At 29.2% G+C, this 22,228-nt stretch overlaps 1 protein-coding gene across 4 annotated transcripts in view; it reads left to right on the forward strand.

Moving 5' to 3' along the window:
• Sol1 overlaps window positions 1-22,228 on the forward strand; it is a 1,346,934-nt gene that overhangs the window by 582,795 nt on the left and 741,911 nt on the right. For all 4 annotated transcript variants that reach the window (XR_004234727.2, XR_004234726.2, XR_012999919.1 and 1 more), the window contains exons 5-6: window positions 2,764-2,920; window positions 8,526-8,585. Coding sequence is in view for 1 of the 4 variants with exons in the window: in XM_031973633.2 (XP_031829493.1) it covers window positions 2,764-2,920; window positions 8,526-8,585 (217 nt within the window). In the remaining 3 variants the exon portion in view is untranslated. The remainder of the gene's footprint in view (window positions 1-2,763; window positions 2,921-8,525; window positions 8,586-22,228) is intronic.

Raw genomic sequence — 22,228 nt, forward strand, 5'->3', positions numbered from 1 at the left:
TTTCATTTTTTGAATTTCATTACTTTTATTGGATTTCTATCGTCGATATGGAAAAGGAAAAACGTTAAGCGCATACTCCAGCGTGACAGGTGTTTTTTTACCCTTTTTTACGAATTTCTTTACAAGTTATTATCTAGCATAAACTTTATTCCATAACGTTTACTTTTTGGAGAATGATAGTAAATTTTCGTGTGGATTAATATTTGTGTAAAAATGACTATCATGGAGCACGTTAAAGTTGGATATGAAAAAAATAGATTATTGGTTGCCGCGATGTCAACTATGTATTTTATTTGTCCGAAATTAAAAAACTCCAAGTAATTATCGAACGGTATGACTGTGACTATTGTAGGTACCAAAAAGATAGATACCTATTGAAAATTGTAAAAATGGCTGCACTTTGAAATTTTCGTTTTTCTATACTTTTTTTGTCTTCAAATAATTATGGAAATCACAAAAACCTATATTTTGGTATGATTGAGAAACCAGTGGTAAATGATGCATGTGAAATTTAAGTTCATTCAGTTGGATGGTTTTTATGATGTTTTTACTATCAATATAAAAAATGTGGTTTCTAGTCAATTGTTCTATCTACTTGGTAAAATAATTCACACATATCATTTGTATACTTTTTTAATATACTAAACTGTTGCAGTTAGGAAGATAATTTAATTATGTATCGATTGTTTGTTTATCAATAAAAAATAACCGGTAAATATGAAGAGAATTCTGCATTGAAGTGTAAAGAAGATGATAATGCTAAATAATTACTTACATTATGAAATTGACTGGGTAACATGAATACTTCGTACAATAAATAAATAATTATCCGTATGACTTATTTTTAGATATTAGAAATATCTCGTCAGCAGTGAATATACTTTATTTTTTATTCGTATCCCTTACCAATTATACGATTCAAACTTTTCCCAACATTGATTCTAAATATTTTCTATTTATTACGTTCAATTTGCATGGCCTATTTTATGTGATTATATAATTGGCGACTTTAATTGAAACAGATTATTGTATTCTGAATACTTGTTTCCTGTGATCATAAAAGCCAGAAATATTTTCGTGATCCCATTTAAGTGACCCAAAACGAAAAAATCTTTCGAAGCGATCAGATATGAATGCTGAAACGTGGATCTGTTTTTTTCAAATGACAATCAGTTTTTATTGCTGTTTTGAGAGTAGTCATTCACGTATCATCCGAGAACGGTAGAAAGAGGAACACTATAAATGTGAATGATATCGAGTACAACTTGGATAGCAGTTGAATATCTCTGAAACGTTGCCATTCTAATACGAAAATTTATATCTTTGTTTCCTGTTACCACTAATCCTACCCAGCATTCAAACTGACTTTTTGAAATTCCTCCATAAAAACTTCAAGAGTGTATCTATCGAGACTTTAATTGATTTATAATTCAGTTTGCGTATTGCTGAATCAATATCTTTAATGATTTCTCAGAGAAACACCTGTTCTCTTTTTAATAATTACAAAATGAAGAAATCAGGAGCGGGTCATATCACTCCGTCTGGTAGTTTTAGTGTTAACACATTGATTTGCGTATTTTCGCTACATACAGGACAGACTTTTTATTGTTAGTTCAATTATTGTATATTTATTGTCAATATAATTGGTACCATCAAAAATAAATAAAATATTTAAACCATTCAAGTTGTGCAATCGTCATATTTATTAAATCTACTTTATGAAAGGGTAAATTGCTTTCTGCTTGTCTACTAAAGAATTTCTGGGTGAAATGCAGGTTAAGGTATACAAAGTGTTTCGAGCTACTTGCCGAAACTACAACAGATTTTAACTTTATTTTTTAAGTGAAACAAGACAGGAAGGCTGATTGTTTGATGTGCAACAATTTTTTATTACATTATTGTAGGTTGAAGGTATACCCCCATTTTTTCATGGAATAGCAGTTGGATTTTTATTTAGATTATTCGTAGTGGCATTTATTTTGAGCACGTAGTTTCTTCCATGTAATTAACAAATTACGATAAATAATATTTTGTTGAGGAAGAGCTATGGGAAAGTATTAAAAAATACGTCATATTAACATTGCAATTTTTCGTGCCTCATTTCTCTTTGAAGGGGCGAAACCACTTCTTGAAAGAAAAATTGCAAAAAAATTGCAAATTAAATTTTTTCAAGTAATTCAAATTTTTTCAAATTTTGAATCTGAACGTTGAATTTTGAAAATATTATTTTGCAATTTTATAGACGTGGAAAAACAATGTATTTTTTGCTTAAACTTTCTTTCACTATTTCTTACCATTTTCAAGATAATCCATGGGAAAGTAAAATTTTCATTTCTTTCAAGTTGTAGTTTCACCCGTTCAAACTGAAATTCGGTACGAAAAGAAAATTGCAACGTATTAGGCTTGACTTACTCTACTTACGGACAAGGTTTTATAATTTTGAATTTCCTGGTTCGATATCATTCCGTGTTAGCAAGAATTAAAACATTAGAAATAATTATTCCCTAAATACACTCCAGTTTATTCTTTCCAAATTATAATTTCATACATCGAATCTACAACACAATCTATTTCTCTACAATTTAATACCGCAGTATAGGATTGATCGTATAAACGCGATTCTAAGCATCATCCTTCACCTTCAGTCAGTCCCTAAAGTATTCACAATCTCTCCCGAAAAGTTATTCGAAAAAATAAGACAGGAGGAGACAAGTAAGAGAAATGCATTCCCATTTGACCATTTATCACTCCTTTCTGTTTCAGGATTGTTCGAGACGGACGGTGTGCTGATTCCTGGCACGATGTGCGACCTCGAGTTTGTCAGTTCACAGTCAACACCGCAGTACGGACGATTCTACTCGCCACGGTACCCGTCCTCTTACCCAAAGAACATCCGGTGCTCATACCTCTTCCGGGCAAGGTAACTAGGCTGACCTACTATTAAGCTCGCAAACTGATCCCGACATAATCCATATATAATGCATCCCGAGACCAATCTCGAGTCGTGCCATATATCTAACGTTCTCGCACATTTAACGGCTCCAATCCGTAATCCGGTTGCCAGTTAATTAACATCCGAGCCGCGGCATCTTCGTCTTTGTGTCTTCGCTGAAGACCTCAATCGTTGCGGATCCTCAAACTCTTGTTGACTGACCGTTAGAATATTTAGTATCATTAGCGAATTATGGCTTGTTCACCAATTACCCTTCGATTCACGGAACCTCGTACGTTTGAAGCTGTGACTGATACTATAATTAATCCTTATAATCAGGGATTATGACTTTTATAATTAAAATGAAAAACTGATGTAGGGAAATAATTATTTTTTCGAATAGAATGTTTTTGATTCTGAATAATAATTATTTTAAATTATATATTTTTAAAAAATAATAATAATAATTTAATTACTGAAATTTTGATTGTTTGTAAGAGTTATCTGCAAGACAAAATTGTTTCGGTTACTCGTAAGTGCGTCATATTTACGTACATAAGTACAAGTAAAACTTCCGTTAACTTTCGTATTTACCTGTAGTTGAGGATTTCCTTCAGAGAAACAAAAAACGTTTTTTGATGTAAATAGAAGAGGTAAATAGGAGAATTTTATTGTTTTGGTCGAATATTTAATAATACTTTACACCACGGGTAACTAAAGTAAACTTTCTCGTATTGATACTTGTTACAAACAACCAAAATAAATTTCCTTCGCCGATGAAAGCGATAAAACTGAAATAAATTTCTTTCATCCATATGAAAAATGTTTACTTATTTATAATTATTATTTGTAACGAAATCTTTTAACATTTTCATAACATAGTTTTTTGAAAAATTTTCTCTACATTCTGTGATTAATACTCTCATCTTCAATACTAAAGGATTTTGTTCATAAAAGTTTTTGCACTAATTATTATTTTCAGTTCCTAATTATGGCTATTAATATAGAAAATTTTTAATTGACATAATTATAAAAACTAAAATAATTATGTAATTAGACTGTGAGTGTTTATATATTTATAGTTTCTAAACATATTCAAAAAGCTGTAAAATGCGAAGTTTATTAAATTTTAATTAAGTTTTACATTACTTTTGTTGTAGAATTACTATTACAGGAGATAAATTTCTACTTTACTACGCTTTTCTTAAAATTAGTCTGCAGAAATGGGAATTTGCATAAACAGTCTGGCTATGAGAGCTACGGGTGAGAAAGGTTTGGCTTATATCGGTTCCAGTTACGGTTCAAGAGAACTGTTATACTGGTTATATCGGTTTTGCATTGGTTCTATAATGATTATGTATCCGTTCTACCGTTCTATCTTCCGGCTTGATTATTTCTCTCCGCAACAAACTATAAGAGAGGTATTATTCACATTTACATGTCAGTTTGGTTTACTGCTGATAGGGAAAACGAGCAATAAAGGAAATTATTAACCTGTAAATATACGAAAAGTGACCCCTGAGATTACCGGTGTGAAACGCGAAGTCTATTTATGTACATTGCTGAAAAATTGGTCGATAGTTTCGATTTAAAGGAAAATTATAATTTAACATTACACACAACAATTACTTTCCAAAGCGTAGCTAATTTTATCTGTAAATCATTTGAAAATGAATTTAAAATTATGTTCGAAAATAAATTAGCATATAACGGGTATATTGTTAGTTGGACATTAATATTCAACCTATAACGTATTTTTAGGTGCTGTACGGAACTGATACATCATCTTAATTCAAAATACAATTTACTTTTGTAAAACTATAATTCAAACATTTAAGCCTGAACTTTCTTCTGTCATAACTGTTACGTAAAATTATTATGGATTTCTATGCATTTATGATATATACAAATTAAAAAATCTAAGGAAACGACCAGCTTTAACAATGTAATGCTTTTATTTTAGTTTAACGAATATTAATTATTAAAATAATTAACGAACATGGAAATTTTCTGACACTCACTCAGAATGAAAAGTCAATCGAACGTTACCTTCATTAAAAAAAATGATTAATATGGTAATATAAAACCTCTGTTGTAACCTTTAAAAAAACTAAACTAGTACAAAATAAGTTAATGCAATTCATACGTTTGGTTACAATATTAGAAACTGATGCACATTATTCTGAAATAAGTATATAATTCTAGATAAGATTGAGTCAACGTTTTGCAACATAAATTTTCAGAAATATTTAAAGGCACAGTTTTACAAATATAATTTTTCGACTAGTTCTAATATAAACTATATCTAAAATATTTTACTAAATAGAATTTTTTAGTTCATCTTTACACCTTAAAGAAGCTATCTTCGTTACTAAAATCATGTCCACTATCACATACGAATAATTAGATCTAAAAAAATTCTATATTAGACTAACTTAAGCACGATATAAAGAAAAGAATTAAATACAATTTCTATTTGAGTTTTCTAATTTAAATTAAGTCTGGCTGCGTACTAAACTTCTTCTAAATAGCCGTTTCTCGTTGATATAATTTTGTCACGGTGGGCGACAGTTCTCTGTTGTCACTAGAAATTTCTCAGCTTCCTGACTGATGTAACTTTCCTTGTTTCTCATCTCCGTTCCTTGTTACGCTGATTGTCGAAAGTTTATGCCCGGTTCTACCAAGCGTTTTCGGTATAACCGCATAAAAGGCCGGATAGAATGAAAAAGTGAGGTTATGTTGGCACGGGGATGCAGGAAGTGCTGGCATTCTTAAGACCGGATCTTTGAAATAACTGTGCGACTACTTGGTAAAACACGCTGATAGATGATGCTCTCCCGGCATGTGGTTCGTAAAAGTTGCAAAGAGCACACCTTAGAATTCTGTTCGAAAAACGACATTTAAGGAGGAAGAAATTCAAAGTATGAAGTACCTTAAAGTTTCCTAAAGTTTTTATAGTGTGAACAGAAGGTCAAAGGGTATTGTTCACTAAAATGTTCAAAAGCACTCTAACCAAATTAACACTAACGGTATCAGCACTTTGGGTATATTTATTCCTGTCGTAACCAGTCAAATAATTGATTATAAAATGTAGGTAAATAAGTTAAACGATACATTTTTCTTAGAGGAAACAGAAACAAAAGCATAAGACAAAAATTGAAAAAGTGATGAATCAGATAATATAGGGATTGATATAAAGTTAAGTAAACCAAAGGAAACGCAGAACTTTTAATAAAATTATAAAATCGATTATGTTAAATCAAGAATGTATTGTTCGATAATCTGATATTAAAAAGCACGTCGGAGCAAGTTTTAACACTTTGTCTTATTCGAAAGAGTAGTTATAGAAAAAATTAAAGTTACGAATTGTTTTTATTCTGCGTTTTAAATTTAATCGTGTGCGAAGTCTGAATGAATGAGTCATATTGTGACGCCTAAGAAATCATTTCTAATTTGTGGTGTAAAGAATTATAAACAGAAAAAATCTACAAAATGTTCCTATTGAATTTTAGCTGTGAAATAATTTATATTTCAATTAAACAATTTAAATTTTAATAATTTAAATTAAACAATTTACTTTGCCACTTAGTTACTGTGCTCGATTATACTATTCGTTGAAACGTCAATATTTTTATCTTTCATTTTACAAAGGTAACTTCACAAATAAAATAAGAAACTTGTTAACAGTTCCCATTCCATAAATAATGCAGTTTCTGCATATTTCTTTAATTTTAAAAAGTTAAAGTAAGTGAAACATTTTTTACACCATTTATGATATATAAGTAAATAATCTATGGGTAATGAAAAAGAATATATTTCAGATGAAAAAAGGTTTGGCTTACCTTAATTTTAAAAAATAACAAAAATATACAAAAACTGCATTATTTATGGGATAACCTAATAATATGAGAAAAAAAGATAAAAAGGGTGCAAAAGTTCAATAGTTGTACAGATAACAATCTTTTCGTGAAATCAAAATCCGAGATTCAAAGTACAAAAGTGAACGTTGTAACATGAAACGATTCTTCGTAATTGCAAAAAAAGTAACAGTGATTCTCGTAATTTAAGAAAATCGTTCGTATTAAGTTAATTTAATCGTGGCACGGAGCCTATATGGAATATGATTTCTGTAGTATTGTGGCTTTCGCTTAATTGCGGTAATTGTGTCAAAGGTGCGTTTGCACGTCAATATGCTCAGCAGTTACAATGGTGGTATAACGTTCAGCGCATAACTATAAACTCTGACGACTACGCGCATTCACGCATGTGTTCGGTGCGTATTTGTGACTGTTAGAGAATAAACATCATATGTTGCTCTTGATGTTAATTAACCCTCGAACGGCACAGGGTCCTTCCTGACCTATACTATGCCACACTAAACTTTTCATGATCTATATTTTTGAATTAATGTCTATGTGCAAATTACATGTTATTGTAGTGGGGATAGATTGTTAAATATCTACATTAAAATAGGATAGAAAGAAAATGAAAATATATTTACAAAAAATAAACAATTGTTAGTATTGTTAGAAAAGTGTACAAATACGGGGTGTCCAGTAACTAATGGTACAAACGAGCAGGGTAGGGTTCTATGTGAAAAACTGAATTGAAAATGTAGAATAAAATTTGTCCATATGAAGCTTTGTATTCGGGAAAAATAAGTTTGAAAATTTATTGAGTACGCGTGCATTTAACTTCGTTCCTAGGAAAGTTATATATTATAATTATAACTGTCAATGTAGTGCAACGAGAAAAAATAAAATTGACACACTTGAAAGAGGTGTAAAGAATAATGGTTCCATAAAGAAATTTCAATTTAAAGTATGTTACATATGATCAACAGTGTAATTGTTACATAATTCAGGAAGTTGTACTTTTATTACTATATTTTTGTATTTGCAGTAGAATCAGAAATAATTTCACTATTTTTTAATCTTTTTATTTCATGTTTTCCGAATTCAATGTTAGTTTTAAAAAAATTCATTATTCATTTTTAACATTTGATTTTATTTTAATTTTGTGTAATAATAGAAATGGGAGATATATCAAATTCATATGAGGTATATTATTAATGAAATAATGGATACCTCGTTTGTACGTACAGTATTAATAATCGATATTGATATTTGAAATATCGATGATATTAAGTTACGTCATATTAATGCTTCGAACTTTTAATTAGATTGAAATAATTAGTCTGTAGAGTCTATTGAGGTGAATACGTTAAATACAAATATAGAATAATATTGTCTGCATTTTGGTAGTGGAATCTGTACACATTTTAACTGTTCCAGTTGTTACTAATTTACTTAGAAACAACAGGAACTTTTGATGATATAAGTAATAGTAAATTTTTGTAAAATAAGTAGTTATTAAAATGAAATTGAATGTCAAGTTTGTTTCAGTGTAGGACTGCATAAAGTTAAATTACACAAATTGCGATAGCAAATTCATATCTAATTGTTAGTATAGAACAGATCCTTCTTTTCTGTTTCTTTTCCGTTTCTTTTCTGTTTCCTATTACAATGATTAACTAAAACTATCTACAAAATGTTCCTGTAAAAACTAACGCGTTTTAAATCTTTTTTTGCAGATTAAAGGAGAGAATTCGATTAGTTTTTGAAGAAATCTTTCTACAAAAAGGAGACTTAAGGTAAGTTTTTACAACAGTAATTATATTCACAGTTTCTTCATAAATTTTTCAGCTGTCTGACATTTTTATTATGTAAATTATTCTATTTAAATTCTTTGCATACTCGTTACTAAACTTAAAATAAAACGAATTTAACACGCGAATATAAGATAATAATGTAGTGTAGAATTTTGTCGATACGAATATACAGCCTTTCAATTACTTCAATTCATAATTATGCTAAGTGACTATTTTACAATAATCTAATTTTCGCAAAAATTAGCAAAGGGTGAAGAAAAGACAGTGACAAAGTTACCATGATAGAATACTTACGTATATACATATAGAATCAGTGTTTGTTTTAGCATTATAAATGTTAACTGTCTTCTCATAAAAGTGGTGCAAAGCCCAGTTTAAAAAAGAATTTAACTATGTTTTCCTTTTATCAAAATCTTGAATCCTTAATATTTACACTTAAGTTAAAATATTTAATAATCGTAACGATGAGTGTATAGAAGTCGGGCTAGTGTAAGAAATCGTAAAAATCTAAAAACATGAAACTATAACTATTTCAAATAAAAAACAGTAGTATTCACTATGTAATATATTAGTCCATACCTGTAAGTTTATTAAGGTAAAGTTCTTCGTTTAACAAGATCACTGCCTGTTCTTAAAAAACAACAGCATTATTTTTTATTTAAAAGTGTATAACGTGTCTCATAATCTAGTATACACGAAAAAAAAAAGTTCATATAAATCTACGTCCGATATAATATGTGACCGATATTTTAACCCTTCCAAAATTGTCAAATATATTTTGAGTTATTTCACAACTTCAACACTGCAATTGATACAAATCAAAATTGCTTATAATTTAGAGATGCAGAAATAACACTGTTCGTATGTTTATGTAAATTTCTTTTTTATACTTCAATGCTCATTTCATCATTGAAGTTATGACTACGTTGTACAGAACATTTCGTATCGCGAGAGCTTTCGTTATTCTAAAGAAAATTTGCTACGCTGAGATATGGGAATCTCACGGTATGTTGAGTTAAGGAGTTCGCTTGTATGGAAATCCGTCCCCATATCCCGTACAGAAATTGAGTTCAGCAAGTTTTAAAATAGATGGAGAGGCGAAGTAAAAGAGAAAGATTTAATATGAAGGATCAAAGACATGAACTCACGAAGTATGTCCCAAGTTATTTTTACGCGCTAAAGAAAGCGCCGTGAAACGAACGTATAGCCGAGTACCACTGATTTATAACTTACAAAACTATGTCGCTCCAAAAGGCACACCTTACAAATTGCAGTTTAATCCGCGGAATAACATGCCAGAGTAAGGTTTATGAAATTTCTTTTGAGTTTAATACCGCACGACCGTGTAGAAATTTCCTGTCGAATGAACGCGAAAGCTGTTGAATTGTATAATAAAAGTAATTACTAAAAGCGTCACGTTTATTCATATTTTCGATATACGATTTTGTTTTTAAATTTTTTGAGGAAAGAATTAATGGAATGATCAAATAAAATATAGAAATGATTGTGAAATATACAGTTTTTTAATTGTATATTTTAAGTTACGTTAAACTTATTGTGTTATTGGCAACTGCTTTAAATTATGCATATGATTATCTATATGCATGATACTATTGTGCATTCCTTAGTTGTAGATGGTTGAATGAATTAAATGTACTATTTTTATTTCCTTGAGAAATTTCAAAATTGTAGAGCATGAGGGAACTGTTCGGATTACTTTAGTAGAATATTCTTTTATAGTTCTTACAATTAACATACAGGATAAAACAGATTATAAGACAATTTTTTAAAAAGAAGTAGCTGTTTTTAAAGGTTAAATGTAATGTGTGTTAAAATTGTTAAAAAACATCACTTTTCAATATTTTCTAATTAAGATCATGTATTTATTTGATGATATCGACAAGGAAAAGAATTCTACGTTATTGTTACAAAGCTATTCTTTCCTCTCGACAAATTTTTTTTTGCTCGCTCATAATCTAACGTAAATGATGTGTATGTTTACTATATTCCAGTGAAGTTCTATGTATTGTTGTAAATACTACAATATTCTTAAAACGTTATAATAATTGCTGGCTATTCAACAACCGTATATAATACAGCAACCAGACAAAACGGCTATCTACAGGAGAGATCTACGTAAATCTTACTATAAGTAGAAACTTCTGTGAACAGCATATATTTACATGTGCAAAAGTTTCTCCTATTCATTCCATAAATTTCATTAATATTATTTTATTTATAAGTTAGACGTTAATAATATTACCTAATATTGTGTACTAACATACTAAAAGATATACAAATGATTAAACAATTCTAGTATTAGTTCTGTAATTCTCCAAATTGAATTATCATGTAAAAGCGAACCATTCTTTTCGTCTTTTTATTATTGTTATAATTATGAAAATACATTATTTATTTGTGGCAGATCCGCATTTTTTCATGTGTCATTTTATTGTACAAATGATATCTCCTCATGATAATAAAGTTGGTTATCGCAAAAACGAAGCTTTTTAAAAGGAAATTTACACGTATTTTAAACTCACCCCATGGGTTACATGCTTTCGCATTATTCTATTTGAAAGCAAGTATCAACGATTCTGCATTTTCAGAAAGTATAACTTGGAAAGAAGTTTTCTATTCTGTTGTTTTCTTTGAAGATATTCCTTACTTCTTTAGAAACTTTTTCATATAATTAAAATAACATAGATATTTAAAAGTATGAAACATCGTAATCTCAAATATCTTTGTAGAATAAGAATTATAAAGAAGTAATTAATTATATTCATAATTTATGTGAATAAAACGTTCCAACATTCTTATTTATTCCATGTTTATTGGTCGAAATATGCGATAGAATATTTTATGCGTTGAATTTTTTACACTATACGTTTTTGCGGTAAATGTATCAAAGAAATTTACGTGTAAACTGTTAATGCAGTTACTAGCCAGCGCGTTTCTTGTAAAATGAACCAAAGTATATAAAAAAACTGTGAAGAAAAAATTTAATTTTTTTTATAATAGCATATTTACCTTTTATTTGCAATGTTTTCAAAGTATTGGGCTTTAATGTTTTGGATAAAAATTAGACATTAGCGATGTATCATTTTTCATTTTTATGAATTAAATTTTTATTATTACAAACTGATTTATTACCGCATACTGAATTGTACAGTCAGTTATTTATGAACAGAAAAAGTAATTATAATTTTTACAGAAATATTCTTTGCACCGATAAATTGTTTTAATAGTAGTTTCATTTCATTTCTTATATTGTGTAAAGCCAGTATGTCGTACATAGTTAAATTTACTTTATACAAGCTTCAAATAATAAAAATATATTGCATTTTATAAAAAAAATGTAATTCGTAAAAATATTGCAAATATGAAAATTTACATTAACTATTTTAGAGTCAGAACACCAGACAGTGTTTAGAATTCCAATTAGACGAATTGACGCTACTGCAACAGTCAGAACCGAGAGTTAGCTACTTGTGTTTTCAATTTCGTGGAAAGATGTTTAAAAGTCAGCTGTTAAGAGATACTTAGCAAAGTTTTGGCCGGAGCTTTTGTTTCTTGAGCAACCGCAGCACGTGTCTTAGTGGTGTAAAAATTGGTGACGACTGTTGAAATTTCTCTTTAAAGTTCGTAGGACCATATGAGTAAGAAGGGTGAAAAAGGGCGAAAGAGTATCCTTTCTATCATCGTTTACTAAAAATGAAAGAATTTGCTAAATCATATCTAATATTTTATTTCTATTGTATCTATATTAGTCATATAAGTATTATAATATGTTTGTCGTAATTAATACTGCTGAATATTATGATTCCTCTTTATTGAAACTCTAATTCTACACACTGTATTATACTGATTGTAAACGACAGTAAAAGCTTCTCGGCTTTTATTTTTTCCTTATATTCACTATTTATACTCTCTTTATAAAAAATAGTACATTTATGAACAAAAAAATTGTTAATAAAATCAAACTAAACATTGACTTAGTGTTTGGATATAAATTATTTGTTCGAAAGTTAATTGTAACGCCGAATGTTTGAAAAACCGAAATATTATATTTCAATTACTTAATGTAATTAGAATGATTCCTTCTTAATCTGTAGGTCTATTCATTCTTATGGATAGTGACATGTGAAATTCGATACTGAGCCAATACGCTTAGCGCGTATAGATAATAACATACATGCTTCACTAAAGAGTTCTAAATATAACAAACAAAGGATACAATAGCATTCTTCTATTTAGCCTAAATCAATAAACAAGTACGTATTTGAATTAAATTGTAATGAAATTACAGAAGGTATTTGCGAAATTCAGTTTAACATATGTAAATTCTATATAATGTAGACCGTATTCTACATGGATTTGATGCATTTATAGTATTTACGTTTATTTTAAATATTTGAATAACAAAATACACACCATATTTGAAATTGAGCAATATTTTCTGTTATATTAAGCTTCATACAATTCTCAGGAAAAAATTTTATTTGAATCGCGTTTTTGTAAAATAACATTTAAGTGCTCAAGATTTAAAATTTGAACATTAAAGAAGCTAGTTGGTATCCTTGTCAACGTTTAATTTTGTCGACGGTTTTAATGTTTACGAGTTATCTATTAAAGAAGTATTTACTCTACTGAACATTATTTGATATTGAGACAAAATTTCCAACAATGATATAGAATCATATTATAGGAATATAAAACGTAATAATAATGAAGTTATCTGTGAAATCTTACTTTCATACCTCATAAACTGTAAGTAGGAAACTACAGAGTAAGACAGTGCGATGGAATAACATGGGCTTCCTTCACCTGGAAGGAATACAGATTACTGCAGTATGCAAGTTCTCGCATCATAGCGAGGGACAAAGATCCGTGACAGTCTGGAAACAATAGTATGAGAACTATTATAAGTATCGCAGATAACAAAGAAATTACAAAATTTTCTAGCAATATCTAATTCTATGTAAAGTTAACAACGTCATCAATATGTTCAAATGTTATTTAAGTATAAATAATAATTTAATCTATGTCACTCATTATTTTTATAGAAATTATATTTTTAATTAAGAATTAATTTATATAAATTTACAGAAGACGTGTCAAAAATAATTTGGTGGGCCATAACACATTAGGGGTACCCATAAGTCATTAAAATATTTTAGATAGTTGAGTTGATTTAAACTAACTTATTAATTTAAGCTAAATATATTTATTAACGAGGATAAGTTTTTTATTATATTTTGCAAAGTTTTAATGTGAATTTATATTTTTTAGTTAAATAATGAAAGAAATTATCCTGAGACAACATGGTGGACTATTAACCTACTGAAGAACATATACAGCATTTTCCAATTTCTTGAAGATGTTTCTGTATTGTTGACCAAGTAGCTCAAACTCTATCAGTTATTTCCTGCACGGACAATGTAAAGTCTAATTCTACCAAAGCTTCTAACACTAAACCAACCGAACAATTAGAGTGATAGAGTACTTTCAATTTTTTATCAAAATTGGAACAACAGATTTCTTGAAATTAGAAGGGTCTGCTAGTTTTATACCTGTACAAATACACAAATTTAATTTAAAATTCTTCTGGAAAGCTTTCTAAGCCAACTTTGGCATTTGCTGACCCTTAAAACATCACCATATACATCACAAATTTCTGTTATTGGGATAGCTGCATTGTATCCTGAACGAGGGCGAAACAAAATGCGATGCCGTATATGTTCTTCAGTAGGTTGATAGTCTGCCATTTTGTTTCAGGATAATTTTTGTTTATTATTTAGCTAAAAAAATATAAATTCACATTCAAACTTTGCAAAACATTATAAAAAACCTATCCTCACTAATAAATATGTTTAAGTTAGCTTAAATTACTCAGCTATCTAAAAAAGATTGACGACTTATGGATACCCCCAATGCGAATATGAAATAAGTGAAAATTACGTTTATGTTAACGCGTGCTATACTTTTGTCACAGGCTGTACCTCTAAAATAAAACCCATGATCGGTTTGCCCGCTGAAAATTCGATTATGAAGTTATTGCTTGATGTCTATGAAAATTTCACGCGCACCATTTTCCTATGGCGTCTGATAAATGCTGAAGAATCGGTGACTGCGTATAAAAGCCACGGTTGCGTCAGTTATGCTTCTATTACGTTAATTGTGAATTACGACGCCTGTCGGTTATTAACGTTTACGAGTTAACGAGGCACGATAACGAGTAGCAAGATCGCGAGTTCCGAGATAAAACTTTTCTATTTAAAAGTTCCCTGAGCCTGAACATTGTATTCGTTACAGTTCGATGGTACGTCAACTTCATCCCCTCCTTATCGACCATGAGACCAAGGCTTTAAGTGGATTAAACACGCAATGGAGATTTGCGTGTACGATAAACTTTTCGGGATTAATATGTTTTCATTCAATCATTTGTTTAAGCTTTAATGGGATCTAAACAAAGTAATAATAGTTACAATTATTCGTTTACCTCGTGTCGCGTTTAAAGAAGTGTTTGAAGCTTTGAATCGTGATAGCCATTTGTAAAGAAATGGCGGTCTATGTATATTAACTATTAATATAATATAATATAATATTGTAGTGCCTTCAAATTACTTATTAACACATTCATATCGGGAAATTTTTGCTAGAACTTTATTATAAAGCGGGGTTTTTTAATGATGTAAAAATATTTCAATATTTGTGTATTAAAATTGTGATAATTATTTTAAGTAATATATAATATAATATATAATTTAGTATCTTATTCTTCTACGAAATTTTAATATTATTCTATTTCCAATATAAAATTCTATTATTATTCTACAAGAATTCTCGTTTTCCGATCCGAATGTGTTAATATTCTAAAGTACTGACTTCGAATTACTTATTAATATCCCTGTTGTTTATATTCATACTAGAACAAACAAACCCAAAAAATACCGGGTTGCATATTTCTTGTTTTAAATTACAAAAGCCGCTTTGATCAGAGGTCATATTGACTTTTGTTAAAATGAGAGCGTAAGTATACGGGATGTATTTAGAAACTCGGACAAACTATAATTTTATTCCTGTTTAAGTTAGAAAAAGATGAGGAAGAAAAGCTTTGCGTTATTTCATAGATTCTCTCATATTACACCAGTAGTTTCATAAATTCAATGATGTAATTACAATATAAAGTGTAATTGCACTTTTTAAAAATGAAACTTTACATTTTTTTTACATGAATAGTTTCTTTGCATCATTTTGTGTAAGAAAGGTTTGACGTACCATTATTGAAAACTGAATATTTTTCGAGATATATTACGTTGAATATTCACTGATAGTACGCTGTTACATAGTAAATAAGATAGCAGAGTAGTTATTCTAATACGACAAAGTACTTATATAACATTAAGTATTCAAAGTAAAATATCTCATAAAATATTGAGTTTTCAATGATTGTAACTTAAACGTTTTTTATACAAACGATGCAAGGAAACTGTTTGTGTAAGACAATACATTCAATTTTATTTAAAAAAGTGCAATTGCGTTTTTCAATATCAATGAATTTACAAAAAGACTATTATAGAACTTGTTAAATAGAGTTCAGATTTCCTTTATGACTTTTTCAAATTTCAACAAGAAAAGAGTTACAACCTATTCCAGTTAATAGATACACCCTGTATATGCCAATTTATTTTCCACCAGTCACTCTTATTTCAGAGCTCTGTATATGAAATACCTATATATAGATAAATCAAAATCCGTCAATATGATGGATTTAGTAATTTCATAGTTTACCGCATTTGTGAAAAAAACAACCAAATGCATATCGAACAAATTGGAAATTGATGGAGCCTGTTACAAACGGTCAAACGAACGAACGGTCATGACTCTGTTTTCCAAATAAGGTAAACTGACAGAATGGTAAATAAAAACCTAAATAACAGTTTGCATTTGTTATTTGAAGCGAATAAAACGAAACTTATTTGCAAAAAATATTCTGAATAGTTTGATTTTTATATTGAAGAAAGAATTGTGGAATGCTAATAATATTTGCCACTAAAAGTTGTTTTTCTTGATCATTTATGAGATTTTTAGAGAAATTAAAAACTAGATTACTAGATTAGATTAAACATTTTTTTAAATATAAGTCAAATTGGATGTGGTAATTGAATGTACTTTCAATGTTAGTTGTTTTAGTGTTAAATGATATTTACTATTTTAAATATCTAGTTACCCTTCCGTACGAAAATAATTTACTGCGTGTTGTAAAGATGTCAAGTTTTATGGTGCCGAGTAAGCTTATCTTCGTTTCATTTATGCTTGCTCGTGCGTCGATACAGATTATACTTTCATGTCATTGAATTTCTAAATAACGTTACTTTTTATTGTACGATAGTAATTGTACTTCAAGAAATAAATCTCATTATTTAAAAAGTACTTAGAAAAGCACGAAAGCCAGAAATATTTCCATTTGTGGATTGACGTAGTTAGGGCTGTTTTATGTATATAGAAAATGATGTACGCGGAAATGAAATGTCTAAAATGCCGAGTAAAGCATCAGGAAAATGAATACAAATCACTAACGATTCATGAGTAAAGTTAAATGTTTGTAAGTGAAACACAAAAGATTGAAAGAATTAAAAGGAGAATCACATTATTGCAAATAAAATAAAGAAACGTGATTGGCGATAATGTAGAAAGAAGATAATCGTATGAACTACTGAAAAAATGATAACGTGTGACAGTTCAAAGCATTTAATTTTTGTTCTATTTTCTATTATATTGCAATTTGTGGTTTATTGTTGAATCTATGGAATAGATCAAATCATCGTTTGAGTACCATTTTTTCGATGGCAAACAAAATCGGGGAGAAATTATTCTGCTGTATTTGGTACTATTAATGCTATTACTTTACCATAGTACTTTTATGATCCTTTATCTTTCTCTACAAGTAATTAATATTATCACAAGTGTTTTCTTCCATTTTTACTGCTGCCATTAACTTTTTCATGCGTGTCACAGCATATACTCGCTTATCGTTGAGGTTCGAGCATATGTAGCTGACTTGAGGTCGCAAAGGCGAGTAAAAGTGCTAGTCTCTTAGTGTGCATTATTTCTATAGGCAGCCTTTTTACAACACCTTTAGCATTATGAGAACTAAGTTTCCACAAAAATATTTGATATTGTGTATCACACGTGGAAAACTTTTCTTTGATGGAGAATGTTACGCATACTATCGTCGGATGGCGCCACCATTCAGTCTCGTGTGGTGACTTTATCGGTACTCGTAACATACAATTTAATTAAAGTTAATATTTTTTTCTTTCGGTTACTCCTTCCTTTTCCTCCATTTGTCATTATCTGTGAGAGTAATTGTTGTTTTGTAATGTTTATTGGTTAATTTGAAATGTTCAAGCTTTAATTAAAAAATTTCAATGCGTTAATGTCATATTCAGTTCGATATTATATTTTTTATTATTATTGCATATGCACTTATTTTTTTTATTGAATTTTATTTAATCCTCAGTTGTCATTTTGGATTAAAATTTTCCATACTTTTATTTTGGACAATGATGTCTTGGAGACATCGTTGTAAAGGCATTGTTTGTTCTGATAGTAACTTGAACTATTTTCTTCAATTTTTAGTTATAACTTTGTTAAAAATTGTGTCAGAATTTATTAGACCATTACCGACAGTTAGTTATGGATCGGAATGCCCCATATATGACAATGATGTACATTTCGCTGTGCTCGAACATATTTTATTTCTCTACAAACTTTACATACAAAATAGGGGTACGACATCTGGCGTTCCGAATTTTTTTTATCCCATTAAATAACAACGAATTTTAGTTAAGAAATATATAGGTCCGGCACGATATAAAAGGTTCGTCAGTCCGGCACTTTCCATCGAAAAACTCGTGGTAGAGAATATGCAGAATAATTAATATTAAATAATTATATTCTTTAATTTGCGTATATATTATTACCTTTGCATCCATTTGTGTAAATAAGTAGATTTTTCACATAATTGAATTTATGTTAAAAAACGCGTAAACTGCTATTTTCAATACTGTAATAATTTATATAAATAAATATCTTTTTTTAAACTCGTACTAAAAAACAACTTTTTTCTTTGAAGTATCTTATCTTAACATCACCTGAAATTTTCAGTAAGAAATGTTAAAATAGAAAATAGGTACAGCTTACTTTTATAAAGTCTCTTTCTGAGACATATTGTAAACAAACTTTTTTTAAAAATTATGAATTTTTATTTAATTTTTTTTCCAAAACCTGTTCTACGAGATTCAAACTGTATTCCTAAAGTTGTTTGTTTCAATAACAGAACTATTTTTTGAACCGCAGTTTTTTGAACAATTAACAGCGTCTGGCTCACTCAAAGTGACAACCGTGATTTCTAAACGAAGCGTGACAATGGAGGGTTAAGAAAATGTTAAGAAAACAAGTTGTTAACGTTTTTCTACCTTTCATGATTGCTGTACATAGGCGCAGTTACTCGTTGACAATTATGCAAATGCAGTCAGGCCTCGAATAACTCAAATAATTGGTTCCATGTTATTCATATTTATGTTATACGTGACATAGAATTAGAAGTCATAGAAATTTACTGATTTCGTTGCGTGTTATTGAAAACCGTGTTCTTGGATACTTATTCCAGATCCATATTTAAAAGGAACAGTGTAATTTAGCTACCGTCGTATTATGCAATTGATAATCCGGCGTTACTATTTTTTACTGTATTTTTTAAAAGTCCGTGTAATTCAAATGCCGTGTTGTTTGAGGGTTGCCTCTACAATTTGTATGCGTTACTTTGGTCCTTTCTTTAATGTAATTATGATATTTAACCCTTTGCACTCGATTTGTTTTCAATGTTGTTGGGTGTAAACTTGTATTTATTTTTAGGGACATGAATTAAAATAATTTACAGCGGTAGAATTCAACGTTTTATATATATTTTATTCATTATTATTATTATAAGATTTAATTTTTATAATCTTTTAATGTGTGGTACTTTTCAAAATAATTTCCAACTTTCTATAACAAATTTGTATTGTCATCTTCAGCATGACATTTCCTATTTCGCAACTATTAATTTCTTAAAAGCGTTAAGTATCAGAAATGACTTGAAAAATAAATAGGTTCGCTTAAATACTATAATCAATATATGAAGAAACCTAAAAAAAGATGTATTGTTAAAATTTTTATAAAGATTACATGTTAAACATTCGGTTATTTTAGTGTTAATGTTCATTACAACTGAAGCTCTTTAATATTATTAGATAAGTGTTTTGTTAGTAATTTCTCTAAGTAAATAAACAGATTTTGTAGATTCATTTTGTAAATTCATTATCAAGAAATGTTTGAAACTGTAGCGTGAGGAAATTGCACGTTCATGTTTGTTATGTCACAAAGTCCCTAACACACATATATGATTACTTCATGATTTCTCACACTAAGTTAACTTTGTGTAACAAAAAAAATAGAATAACATCGTTACAGATGGTTATTATAGTACACTACTCCGATTTTAAGTAAAAATTTTCGTAAAAGAAATTTCTGATTTACACCTGCCTGTTATTTCATAAAAATTAATGTAAGGAATTTTTCTTTATTAAAACAGCTATTTCTAAGTGGACTAGTTACTATATATTTTTTATCCGAAATTTTCCAATATTCTGCAGATATAAAATTCTTTTATTGAATCTATTAAATATATACTATGAAATTTATTATTCTATTAATCAAAAAACTAATTCTTTATTATATTATATCTTCTATTGAACACCGAAAAGTTTTAGCTGGTAGCCATTCGTTAGTAATTCTAAGTACAATATCTTCGACTAGAGACTGAATATTGAAATTAAATGTATGATTTGAAAGTATACATTTCTCAGCATTAATGATTTCGAATACGTTCCATTATGGAAATAAAACGGCATAATTTGATTCAGCGAAAGCTATAATGGTAGTGCTATTTAATTCTGTTACGACAATAGCATTCAGACGACAATTCAGTTATATTTCACCGTGTATAATAGATCACCAGTTTTATTTGAAAGTAGTTCGTGCGTGTACTTCCGGTTACTGAGATTTATTTACTCGTGGTATGGCGTCGGCCAAGACCTATTTTTCTTTTTATTAACGCTGTGATATAGAATACTGGCTATATACTTACATGTACTTTGTATTTCAATTAATTTATTCATGATATGGCGTCGGCGAAGGCCCATTTTTCTTTTCATTACTGTTACGAAATTTAATGGAGCCCATATATTTACATACACTTTCTGTAGTATAATTAAGAAACACTGCGTATAACCATGGAAGCCGATTTTATTAGTTATAGTTATATTTACAGTCAAATTTTCTCAAAGTACAAATCTGATTTGACTAACGATAGTACACGAATAACCTCTACTTCTTTATTGCCTACCAAATTAATTTTGGGTAATTGTTTCATGTAATGGAGCAAGTGATATGCAGCAAAGTATAGCATAATATTGATTGTAAATGTTTCTGAACGTTTTCGACGGTTTAAGTCGACTTAACGGCTAATTAATTCATATCTGATTAACATTTGTTGACAATATCGAACTTTTTTGACAAATTATTGAATACAGTTCAATAGTTCGGCACATTAAGATGTAATAATTGAATCAGACTCGTTGGAGAAACATTTCTAGTCTGTTGAATGGAAACTTTTAAAACTGTTGAAGACAATTAAATATTATATATATTATTGATACTATAACATCGTATCAGACTCGCGATGGAAATGATCAACCGAATTCGACAAATCTAAATGTTATTCACTTATTTTTTATACAAATGAAATATTACTTGTCTATTATAAATTTTGAAACTTTAAAGTGAACGTAAACACTGAATAAGCATAAAATTTTTGTCTTCTTATATTAAATTATTAACGATAAAAGCTTTATCGAGCACAGTTGTGAAAGAAATCATAGGGCAAGGGATAAGAGACTTCCCACGACTGATAACTAATTCGAACAAATGTTTGTGACTATTTTAGTAATTGATATACAAATAACTTCTGATTTGTTTCACTCTGGAAAAAGATGTTTTTCTTCATTCTTAATAATTATAGAAATCTCTCTTTTAGAGTGAAACGTTTCCTAAAAGTTTCATTAAATTCTAGATGAGGCACGATTTGAACTCATTGAATTCTTATAAACGTCTCCCGATGGTGAAATATGGAACGATTCTTGGGTCAATCTCGCATTGGCCGTGGATCGATATTCTAGAATATCATTAAGTATTGTGAAACGTAAATAAATGTCGAAAGTATTGAAAGAAAAACGTTGAAAGTGACACAGATCTGTCAAATGAAGAAGTGTTTTTTAATCGAACTTCAATTTCCGTGGTAAGAAAATAGATGAAGGTTTCACGGCGTAACAATGTACATTCGGTTTATTGAATCTACGCCAGGAAAGTGTGCCACAATTTAAAGAAATAGGAGATAATTTGTGAAATATTAAAATGTTATTTTTATAAGTAGTCAAAGCGTGAGAAAAAATAAATATTACTATATTTACATACGTGCCCATAGAAGAATAGAATACAAAAATATAACAAAATTTTTT

This window comes from Nomia melanderi, chromosome 13 (genome assembly GCF_051020985.1).
Source record: "Nomia melanderi isolate GNS246 chromosome 13, iyNomMela1, whole genome shotgun sequence".
Classification (NCBI taxonomy): domain Eukaryota; kingdom Metazoa; phylum Arthropoda; class Insecta; order Hymenoptera; family Halictidae; genus Nomia; species Nomia melanderi.